Raw genomic sequence first — 12,493 nt, 5'->3', positions numbered from 1 at the left:
AGGCATGTTCTGATGGCTCTCTCTTGAATAGAGAAGGGGGTGGAGGGGTATATATAGCCTCCACACAAAATCTAACTTTTACACACATTTGACCCAACTCGGTCAGACCGAATAGGTGAACTCGGTGAGGCCGATTCAGTTCAAAACGTGAATGTTAGGATTCTCGGTGGGACTGACATGATCAACTCGGTGTGACCGGTGTGCTAGGGTTAGGGCAAAATCTCATCTCGGTGTGACCGGTTGCATGAACTCGGTGAGACCGATTTCAGCAATGAGCAAACAGAGAGTTGGTCAAGCAAACTCGGTGGGACCGATTGCACATTTCGGTGAGACCAAAATAATTACAACGGACAACAGGGAGTTTGCAAGGCCATCTCGGTGAGACTGAGATCCCTATCGGTGAGATCGAATTGATTAGGGTTTCTAGCAGTGGCTATGTCAAAAGAACTTGGTGGCGCCGTATCGATCAAATCGGTGGGGCCGAGTTTAACTTGAGGTTTAGGACATATTTGAATTTGAGAAAGTGGTTGAGGTCTTTGGAGCATATCACTAAGCACTTTGAGCAAGTAGATCCTTAAACAACACCTCATCCCCTCTCTATAGTATTAGCTTTTCCTATGGACTCAACGTGATCTTAAATCACTAAAATAGAAATGAAGCGTCTTGAGTTTTGTCAATCTTTGTCCTTAGCATCTTGAAGGGGTTCCACATCCTCTTGTCCATGCCACGCCATTGTTGAACTTTCTGAAATATACTAGATGCAAATATTAGTCTAACAAGAGATATGTTGATGTTAATTATCAAAATCACCCATGGAGCACTTGTGCTTTCAGTTTGTGAATTTGAAAAATTGTTCATGAATTCGGTAAACACGAATACAAAATGTTTCAAACTTGAAAATGATTTGGCAAATTAGAAAAATGAATTAGGAAAAGTCCCCATTTTGGATAATATTCTCAAAATCGAAAAAGGTTCGCATTTTTTATGATTTCTATTTTTCACAAATTTGAATTTTTTGTGAAATTTCATAATGAAAAAAATAGGTGAAAATCAAAATAAAATAGGAAAACAAAACAAAAAAATCAGCCAAAAGCTTCTGAAAGCTTCCTAATAGCTTTGGGAATCTTCAACTGGTCAACTGAAAAAAAACAATTGTCCTTGACCGGTCCACTGTAAAACCGTCAAGCGACCATCGAACGTTCACTCTCCCGTTATATGGGTCGGCCCACTTATAGCAGGGGTGTGCGTTGCGATGGTTACCAAAGTAACCGGTGCCATAAGCGCAGAATAGGAACCACGAGACGATCGTAGTGGAATTTCCAGTAATCGGAGACATAAGCACAGAATAGGAACCGCAAGACGATCGTAGTGGAATTTCCTATTGGACACATGCTGCGTTAAACTGTCGAGGTTTCGCACAAGGGAGATCGAGCGATAGTTCTGCTGGGCTAGCCCGTTTAAGCGTTTCAACGTCCCCGGTTTTGGGAACCTTCTAGAGGTTCCTAGCCGGTTTATCTGGTTTTGGGAAACTTCTAGAAGGTTTCTGAACCGGTTTTTTCCTTGTTCTGTTTTATTTATTTTATTTTTTCCTTTTTCTAGTTTTTTCCTTTCTGTCCCTTTTTTCTTTTTTTCTATTTCGTTTTCTTTTCTTTTCTTTCATTTGATTTGATCATGTCAATGCAAAGTTGCAGGAGAAGTAGCTCAAAACCCCTTTGTTGAAGCGGGTGGTGTCTATGCAAGTATCAACCATCTCCACTGATAGGAGTATCCCTGGCTACTTTATCTTTGCTGATGCTTCTTGAAAGTGCAGGGATATTTAAGGTGCGGATTGTCTTCAGGCCACTGGCATTGGGGTATACATCAGGAGCAACCTTGCTGGTAGGGATTATAACATCATGATACAAGCATCGGCACCGCAAGCATCTTCAGCCTTTCAGGCAGAAGCGAAAGCTCTTCTACTGGCGGCAACTTTGGCGCATATCCTTCAAATTCAGTGCCCAACTTTTCTTACTGATAACCAGGTTCTCGCGAGGGTGGCGATCGCCAGGAAGTTGGACCATCCACTAATGCGTTGGGACACAAGAGATATAATTGCATATTTTCTCCAAGCCACTAGTACCGATTTAATACAGGTATTTCATATCAAGAGGGAGCTCAATGGTGTGGCACATAGTTGTGCAAAACAGATTCGAAAGCGACGCCTTGACCAATCTATCTATGTATGCTCTAAATCAGCTCATTCCATAAACTGTTGTCTTGTTTTGCTTGCTCTTTAGTCTGCTACACTAGTACAGGGCATTGTAATAAATGTTGTATTATGTTGTTGAGCTGAATGCAATTTGGCGCCTTTGGCGCTCTTTGTTGTTCAAAAAAAGATTTTTATTTCTTCAATTTTAATTATTTATTTAAATTCATGTCTTTTATTGTTTTGTTCAAAAATCTGAAAAAATGTTCAAGATTTTCAAAAAATGTTTGTACTTTTCAAAAGATGTTCAGAATTTTAAAAATGTCCCATTATAAACAATTGTTCAGAAATTAAAAATTGTTCATGTTAAAAAAATGTTCTCAAAATTTCCATTTTATGAGTTGTTCCAAAAATGATCATCTTTCAAAAATTATTTGCAATTTTCAAAAACTGATCATTTTGAAAATAATTTTCAAAAAATTTGGAATTTCAAAAAATGTTCCTGCTTTAGAAAAATATTCATTTTTTTAAAAAAAATGTTAAAGTTACAATTTTTGTAGGAGTTTCATTAATTGTTTGCAAATTTGAAAAAATGTTTGTGTTTTAAAAAAAATGTGTTTATCAAAAAAAATGTTCGAAAGGTTATTTGTAAATTATTTGGAACTTAGCAAATGTTCCCATTTTCAAAAATTGTTTACAAATTTTTAAAAAAGTCGATGTTTACATTTTTTTAGTAATTTAAAAAATGTTTGATTATAAAAAAAAAGCGGAATTATAAAAAATGTTCCCATTTCTGAAAAGTGTTGACAATTTTCAGAAAATGTTTTTCAGCATTTAATGATTTGCGCTGCCTTTAGAATTTGCGCTGCCTTTAGAATCTGCGCTGGTGTTCGGTTCTTAAAAGTTTGTTTTGTTTTATAATCACTAAAGTTGGCTAGCTAAATTGGTTGTATCGCCTTCTCTCTCATGACGGGATACTGTGTTCCATTCCCTGCGGTGGTACTTCTTTTGGGAGCCAGTCGCTACAGTCGAAAAAAATAACCGAGAAAGCCCACCAACTGGATGCTCTGTGCGAAGCCCCAGCATTTTGACGCAAACAGCATCCTATAGGACTTCCTAGTAACCTAGCAGCCACTGAGACCTGCGGCATTGGCCGCCCACTAGGCTTGTTGCTAGGCTGCCCCCGACCCGGTCGTTTGGCCACCTGGCTCGCTAGTTCACTGTTTAAAATATAGTGTTGTTTAAAAAAAAAGAAGCACCATGTTTGCCAAAAAAACAAAAAAGTCATGAATTTGTTAAAAAAACATAGCTTAAAAATAAGTTTGCAAATTTGAAAAATAATGATATATTTGAAAAAAGGTTCATGAATTTGAAAAATACACGACTTTGTGAAATGTTCATAACTTTCTGTCAAAAAATTCAAATTGTGAAAAAGTGCAAAAAATTTGGCAAAAATCTTGAATTTGAAAATGTTTCGAATATAAGAAAGTTCACGGCAATAGAAAATAGTTCCTGAATTTTAAAAAAGTTGATCCAATTAAAAAAATTAAAAGATAAAAGATAAAATGAAAATAACAAAAGATAAAGGACAACGCTAACGCCCACACGTGTGGTGGAAGCCAAACCTGCCCACATGCCCTATAACATACAGACTATGCCATGTCATCGCATGCATGCATGTGAAAATCTTTTTGGATTTTCAGTTTTTAAAATATTTTGTCTCTTAAATGCAAATTCTGATTTAAGATCTGTTTTCACCATTAAATCACTCGCGACGAGATCTTCGAAACTAGATCTCATATCAATATATTTCTACGAATTTGTTTTGTTAAAAGTTGCCATGTCTATTGGACATGAATTACCATAATGTTTACACTAAAGTTGCCATGTTATGTTTTAGCTATTTCTTCTATATTTAAAAGTAAATTTTGACATATTATAAAACGGAAAATTAAGAAACTAGACTTGTCATGCACCATAAACTAAAATTGCCATGATACATGCACTTAAAATTGCCATGGTTCAGACAAAAAATATTTTCATGATCAAAGTACTGGAATTGCCATCATCAAAAACTAAAATTGCCATGATCTGCAAACTAAAATTGCCACATGGCAATTTTAGTTTAAGCGCCATGGCAACTACAGTGTAAACATCATGGCAACTTTTAGACAAAAAAATCGTTGAAACATATCAACATGGGGTCTGGTTTTGAAGATCTCGTCGAGACGGATTTAATGGTGAAAACGTATTTTTAATTTGCCTTTTTAATTAGGAGATAAAACATTTTTAAGCCAAAAATCAAAAAGATTTCTATTGATGTCATCTATTCACACGTGACAAAATGAGTTATGATGAAGGCGTGTGGGCGATGTGCAAATGCCCACACGTGTGGGCGTTAGATTTTCCGAAGATAAATTATGAGGAAATAAGGGCAAAACAACCAGAAAAAAAAACCTCCTCCTGGAAGCTTCCAGAACCAGTATTTCCTATTTGGCGCTGCAAGCGCCGGTTATAGCTGTTTCCGCAACCGGCGCCTGCAGCGGCGCTAGCTGGGCTCGGCCCAACTCCCATTTTGCCCCCTGTTTTCGAAATCAAAAAAGGAGAGGTAGGAAAAACGTGCACAACCAAGAATCGAAACCAACTATCTCTGAGTTGATAGAAAACTAGCAGACCACTACGCCACCGCCTTGACTTGTGAATACAAGCCTCGATTCCGTATTTTATACCTTTTTGTTTCCTGTGTTTGATCCCCTTTTTTTCATTCCTGTTTTCTTTTTTTAATGCATGAAATGTCTAAAAATAGACAATATTTGTTTTCTAATTCGTGAACATTTTTCTTTAAATTGATGAACTTTTTTCTATTCGATGAACTTTTTTTTAATTTCAATGAACTTTTTCAAGTTCAATGATTTCTTTTCAAACTGATTAACTTTTTTTTGAAAGTGAATGAACTTCTGAACATTTTTCTGAACTTATTCTAAAAATCGCTGAACTTTTTCTAAAATCTGATGAACCTTTTCAATTGGATGAAAAAAAAAATCAAATCCAGTGAACTTTTTTCGATTCGGTGAACTTTTTTCCAAATCCAGTGAACTATATTCAATTTGATCAACTTTTTTCTAATCAGATGAACATTTTTCAGATTTGTGAAGTTTCTTGTTCAAAATCAATGAACTTTTCTTAATAATATATGACCTTTTTTCGCAAACATATTCAAACTTGTAAAAACCGGAGGCCGGTCTTTTTCCTGAACCAGCGGCGCAGCACAGCCCAAAAAAGCAAGCGATGCGAGTCTTTTTTTCTACATCCAGGCGAGCGAGCGAACGGAAAGGGAGCGAGCGAGCGATCTTTTAATGGGCCGCGGCCCATGGCTGGTCGCTGTAGGCGCCAGTTCTTGCTGCATTTTTCAGATTCCTGCATTTTTTTGCTTTGAGAACTTTTTTTATAATTAGAAATATCATCAGATTTTATTTTACTTTTAGAGCATACCTGGAAATAAAAATCAAAAAATAAATATCTGAAGAAAGATATACATCACAACACTGGGGAAAAATTATATATATCAACATGAGCTTTTTGCACATGCTTAAAGCGATATAGCACCGCCGATGAAAGCAAACAAAAAAAATCATGTGTGCTCGTTAACGGACCGATCCATTGGCCACGAGTGGTCGTCTATTACATGCCCTATGCGGTAAATATGGTCTAACAAAAGCGCACGATCTGCACGCGGAGACATCAACTGCTTGGGCAGGTGTCTGGGCGTGATTGGGCCAACATGGCGAGGTCCCAATGGACTGGATTTGGTATATCTAAGTATATAGATAGCGTTTAAAGCCTCGGTTCTGCATGAGGGTCCACATGGGACGATAGTTCCACTCATTCATCTCTTCCATCAGTCATGCGCCCTCTCCAGATGCCCATGTCAGCGACTTGCAGAACGGCATCAGAGGGAAACAGGAGCTCTTCTACATCCAACACGAAGAGATTTTTGTAGATACCGTGAGCTCCACCAGTCCCCCATGCTCGCGTCGACAACCTTTATCCCTGTCCCTATTCCAGGTAGTTGCCACTGGTCCCCAATGTGCTAACATGTTGACACATCATTGTGAAGGTATTATGGCCCAACTGCTTGATTGTACATTTGTTAAATTCGACATTGCGGCTTATTTGTTGGCGCAACAATGGCTCGTCTAGAGCACATTGTTGATGTTATCACTCTAGAAGTTGCTGCATTGAAGGAAGGTTTGGCACTTGCCCATGCCACACAATGCAATCATCTCATTGTATAGTCTGGCAATGCAAAGCTAGTAGAAGCACTCAACACGAATTTACGTCACTCACTAGTGGGGGCGTATATCATCGATGATTGTAGGTTCTTGATTGACGGAGTTTGCAAAGGCTTTAGTTCAACACTATAATAGATAATCGAATGTATTCGCACATGAGCTAGCTAATAAGTTGGGGTGTTGTAATTCATGGGCTATTTGATTGGATTATCCCCCTAGTTCTATAGTTAACCTATTAGTGGACGATGTAACTATTGCTTGATATAACTAAAATTAGCTAGGAAATTCTTTCCTTAACAACAAAAGAAATTTCAACGCACAATATTGTGCATCCAAGGCAAGCCTAAATTAACACGATATGTTAAACACTGAAGAATAACAAACTTTGACCAAACAAAAACAGCTCGCTAAAGACGATGATCACCTTTTGGGGGGGGGGGTGTTTGAAGATAGTGTGGCGGTTTTAGATAAGCACGTAGGATAAAAACCATGGTTTCATACATGGGCTAAAGAACTTAGTCATGCCACCCTTGGGGAAGTAGCTACACATCATATTATGTAGTATGATGTACCAGACAAAATTGTTTGTTGCAAACGGAGTCCAATTTTTTTACATAGGGAACTATGCTGAAATATATAATGAGGATACATGTAAGTGGCTGCACAACAAGGTGATGATTGCAATCATAATGAGTAGTACATGAAAAGCCGTAGATGAAGGCATTGTGTTTTTCCATTCAATCCAAAAAAGGATCGACTTTCAGTATCAAATCGATAATGGAGCAAAAAAAGAAAAACATATCCAGGTGCAAAGAAAAAAAATAACAAAAGGCTTAAATGAAAGAGTCTCGCCAGCCACCGCCACAAAAATGCCCTGGTAGGAAAACCTGACAGAATATGTTACACAGGGGACCAAAAATGCCCCAAATCCACAGGGGAGGAAAAAGAAATTAAGAGCTACACATTAGCACATCCCTTCCTCTCTCTGCATGACAATCATTATGGAATTCCAAAGCTGCCATACCCTATTCCAGTGCAGCTCGCTCACCTTTGTTTTGCAAATCTGCCCAATAGTGAATGAAAGAGCATGCATACCAAATAAATTCAACATGGTAGCGAACAAGATACTTCTCAAAACAAGCCCAATTAGGATGTTTCTAGATTAGCTAGCATAGAGCAACTAAATCTACAATTGATAGGTTTCTACTGATGGGCAAATACCTTGGAATCAACATAAATATTGCGAGAAACAAGTGGGTCTATAATTAGCATCAATGCATCTACAGATCACACTCCATGCATGCTTGCCAGCAGAACGGTAAAAACAAATGATGAATATTCATGGGATCTAGGTAAAGGCGACACAAAGGGTCGTGAACCCACTTCCTTTTGATCATGTTGTGCTTGGTGGCAATGGCACTGTGCCATATCAACCAAAGCTATATTTTGATTTCAAGGGGATTTTAGCCTTTCATAGATGTTTAAACGATCTATCGGGACTATCATTTGGTAGATGGTTATACGTAGGTTTCTACACTGAACATGCCACTTTTATTCCAAGACCATCTAGGTGCATCATCCCCATCCAATGGCAAGGTTAACATCTTGCACATATTTTTCATTCTATTTAACTCGGATATCTCTTGAAGGTCGGGTTCCATCCACCATCTGTTTAACAGTTTTATAGTCTTATTGTTGAAAACTAAATCAGTCTCTCGGTCACACCTCACAACCTAGGCACCTAACCCAGCCTCTGATTAAACCAGCCCAGCATGGATTGGCCCTAACTGTGTCTTTTATCGGATGAATTCAATTTTCAACCTTGTATTAACGCCCACTCCACTTTTTTTCTTGTGCCAACATTCTACATGGAGGGTTAAAAATTTCAACGAAATTTCGCATGTTTCAGTGGGGTCTGAAAATATTTTTAACCCTGAAATTTTGAGGCATTTTCAAACTGATTTTAAAATAAATTTAAATTATGTCAAAATTCATTAAATTAAGTGAAATTTGAAATCTCAAAATTCGAAATAATTTCCAGAATATGCGAAATTTCAGAAATTTCACATATTTCAGTGAGGTCCGATTTTTTTATTTCCAAAATAAAAAAAACCTTGTGCCATCTTACCATATGATACTTTTTCTTGACACTACTTCCCTGTCAAAGGAGTGTGCGTGCATGCCCCGATCTGTACACCGGTGTATATCATGGCTTTGACAATTGTATCGCGTCAGCTCCAGCAATTTGGCGCAGTGCCTACTTCTCTTTCTGCCGTTTGTTACCATCGCCCATGTGCCAAGAGGTTAAACATGTGGCGTTACAGTATTTCTTTCCATGTGAATGGCTTCTTTTGAGCTCGGAAATACCAAAAATATACTAGTAGGTTCTTCCTTCGGCCTTGGCGTGCCCAAGTATTTGTTCGTGTACATAGTAGGAGTAGCCCACGTCCACTGAACCTTGCTAACTCCGATGCCATACGAACTTTCTGGAGAGTATATGTATGGAGTACACGCATGAAAACAGAACACCCAGTTTTATGCGCATATATATACATACAGATAACCTTACGGTGAAAACGACCCCATACACTGATTAATCCCCGGCCGTCCGTCGAGATGGTTCCTTGCTTCAACTACCAGCACGCTCTGGTTCCGTGGTTCTGTGCAAACAGCATCGTAATGGCGTACTGGCGCGACCTCGTGACAGCCACAGGGCCTTGATAAGGAGGAACATCGACGGACTAAGATGCTTCCAGAAATGCAAGTTTTGCAAGCTAAGAACAACTTAATCGCCTGCGTGAGCCATCATTTTATATTCTAATTCTCTTTCGGGTCCCTGTCGAGCCCCACTCTCCATGAACGCCATCGCACGGACAGTCGCTGCCACGTTGAATTACCCGGGATACGGCACTCGTCAAACCTGTAAGAGGAAATGGCCACTTTTGGCGCGAGATCCGGGCGGCGGGAAAGCTTAAAACCGCCCCCCCCCCCCCCCCCCCCACCCCATCACACGAATCGCACGCACCGGCCGCCCACTTGATCTGATGAGCGCACAGCACACTGGGGGAGCGGTACGTAGCAGGCCCACGGAAGCCACGCAGCCCGTGCCGACGTGCAGCCAACGCCCGCGCGCGCGCGCTTAGTTTTGTCCCGCCACGGCAGAGAAGGAAACGGTCGAGGAGGAAGAGGAAGAGGAAGCAGTGGCATGGCCGCGCAGGAGGCGTCGCAGGCGCTGCGGTGGCGCTACGGCGACGTGGACGACGGCAACTTCTCGGTGCGCGGCGGGCGCGGCGTGCCGCTGCTTGCGACGCTCTTCGCCGTCCTCGTCTTCTTCGTGGGCGTCTGCGTCTACCTCCGCTGGGTGTGCCGCCGGTACAACGCCGACGCGACGCTTCCCATCTCGTTTTCCTACCCCTCCTCGTCGCCGTCGTCCTCCGCTGCGGCGCCCGGCGCCCCCTCCGCGGTGGCTGGCCTCGACGCTGCCGCGATAGCCGGCTTGCCCGTGACGCCATACCGTCGTCCTCCGTCGGCGTCCCCTGGCCGCGAGGACGACGAGACGCAGTGCCCGATATGCCTCGGCGAGTTCGCGGACGGCGAGAGGGTGAAGGCGCTGCCGCGGTGCGGACACTGCTTCCACCCGGAGTGCGTGGACGCGTGGCTGTGCTCGCATCCCAGCTGCCCGCTGTGCCGGGGCTCGCTTCTCGCCGACACCTCCACCGTCAAAACTGTGGACGCGAGCGAAGCTGTCTGATCGACCCTGCCACAGTGCCACTCGCGGCAGCAAGTTCGGAACTGCGCCGCTCAGCGACACTGCGACTGACATTGGAGCCTCGCCGCCAATTTCCATTGCCCTGACCGATGGCTGTTGCACGTGCGTGCCAGTGTTCAGGCATGGTTGATTGGCGGCGACGACGGATCATTTTTGTTGAGTGTTTTTTTGTCTTTGAACGGATCATTTTTGCTTAGTTATTTTCCTTGGTTAATTTGCATATCAGTGAGTTTTTACGGGCGTTTGATATTGCCCACATCAATAATAGTAAAACGAGCTGCATCCTTCCCTACCCCGTTTGCATCATATCTTTTTTTTTTGAAAAGAGATTGCCCCGGCCTCTGCATCAAAAATATGCATACGGCCATCTTATTAACCAAATAAAAGATCCAACAAGTTCCAAAGTCTCCAACTGGAAAAACTGAAAAGATAGCTCACACAGAGCCAAAATGGGCTAGATACACAGACTAGCCAAGAAAAGATGTCACAACCGGCTGGCTAAAGATAGATAGGTAAACTAATTGCCTATCCTATTACATGACGCCATCCAAACCGGTTGATGATATCCTGAGCTACCATCTCCCAACGGACAGATCCAGTAACCAAATGCTCTCTGGCCTCCATCGGAGTGAGTAGCGACCACGAACGGATCACTGTCGTGGCTCGAAAAATAACCTGCAAAAAGTAAATACGTGATACTCCCTCCGTCCGTGAATAAGTGTACTTCTAGCTTTTGTCCTAGGTCAAAGTTTTAGAACTTTGACCAGCTTTATAGGAAAAAGTACTAGCATTTATGACACTAAATTAATATCACTAGATCTATTTTGAAATGTACTTTCATAATATATTAATTTGATGTCATATATGTTATTACTATTTTGTATATAGTTGGTCAAAATTACAAAACTTTGATTTAAGACAAAAGCTAGAAGTACACTTATTCGCGGACGGAGGGAGTATTCTGTTAAAAACTAAATCATTTCTGCAATTCCAGATAGTCCACAACAAAGCGCAAACTCCAACACGAATATGTCTCGCTAAGTAGACTCAATTCCATTAAGCCATGTTCCAAATAACGTGTTGACAGAATTCGGTGGAGTAATATTAAACGCAATGTGAACCGTCCGCCAAAGGACTTTGGCCAACGGGCAATCAAAAAAGAGGTGTTTAATCGTTTCATCCCGACCACAGAAACTACACCTAGTAGTTTCTGTCCAATTACGCTTTATCAAGTAGTTATTTGTTAAAATAACTTGTTTATAGACAAACCACATAAACACTTTTATTTTTAAAGAAATCTTGACAGCCCAAACATGCTTGGAGGTAGGAATGGAGCTCGAATTAATAACGTCAATATACATTGATTTAACTGTGAATACTCCAGACCTAGTCAGCTTCCAGCGTAATTCATCGGGTTGTTGAGAAAGCTGAACCTCCATCATTCTCCTAACTAGACGGAGCCATTCTTCCCAACGATTGCCCGCTAGTGACCGTCTGAACTGAATATTAAGGGGGGTAGATTGAAATACCGTTGCAACGAACACCTCACGCCGTTGAACAATACGATATAAAGACGGATATTGAATGGCCAAGGGTGTCTCTCCGAGCCATGTATCCTCCCAGAAACGCGTACTAGCACCGTTGCCAACAATAAACTTTGTCCTGTTAAACAGGGATTGTTTGACTTTCATCAGTCCTTTCCAGAAAGGCGAGTCGGTCGGCCTGACTGCAACCTGGGACAAAGTTTTTGTCTGTAGGTACTTGCTATGAAGGATTTGCGGCCACGTGGCATCAGTCTCTGATGACAGCTTCCACAGCCACTTACTGAGAAGGCATCTGTTCTTAACTTCAAGATTCTCAATACCAAGACCCCCTTGGTCTTTCGGTCTACAGATGATATCCCATTTAGCTAGCTGGTATTTTCTTTTGAGTTCATCACCCTGCCAGAGGAAACGCGATCGATAGAAGTCCAGTCTTTTCCTGACACCAACTGGGACTTTAAAGAACGATAAGAGAAACATAAGCATACTCGTGATCACGGGATTTATCAGAATTAATCGGCCTCCGTATGACATGAGCTTGCCCTTCCAGCAACTCAGTTTCTTCTTGAACCGGTCTTCGATGCACTTCCATTCTCTGTTTGTCAGCTTGTGATGGTGGATTGGTATACCTAGGTAAGAGAAAGGTAAATCCCCCAACTCGCACCCAAACAATTGCCTATAAGCCTCCTGTTCTTCTTTGGCTCTA

At 41.3% G+C, this 12,493-nt stretch overlaps 1 protein-coding gene across 1 annotated transcript; it reads left to right on the top strand.

The window, feature by feature from the left end:
* The first annotated feature begins 9,492 nt into the window (after window positions 1–9,492).
* Window positions 9,493–10,498, top strand: LOC123058746 (RING-H2 finger protein ATL66). Its single transcript, XM_044481438.1, has one exon. The coding sequence runs from the start codon at window positions 9,683–9,685 to the stop codon at window positions 10,226–10,228; it is 546 nt and encodes a 181-aa protein (XP_044337373.1). The 5' UTR covers window positions 9,493–9,682; the 3' UTR covers window positions 10,229–10,498.
* The last annotated feature ends 1,995 nt before the right edge of the window (window positions 10,499–12,493 follow it).

The sequence above is a fragment of the Triticum aestivum genome, chromosome 3A (assembly GCF_018294505.1).
Source record: "Triticum aestivum cultivar Chinese Spring chromosome 3A, IWGSC CS RefSeq v2.1, whole genome shotgun sequence".
Lineage (NCBI taxonomy): Eukaryota > Viridiplantae > Streptophyta > Magnoliopsida > Poales > Poaceae > Triticum > Triticum aestivum.
This window is presented reverse-complemented; position numbering and strand designations above follow the sequence as displayed.

Bases quoted from the DNA above. Each gene is read 5' to 3' on its own strand.
- LOC123058746 (XM_044481438.1), top strand. From the start codon at position 9,683: ATGGCCGCGCAGGAGGCGTCGCAGGCGCTGCGGTGGCGCTACGGCGAC.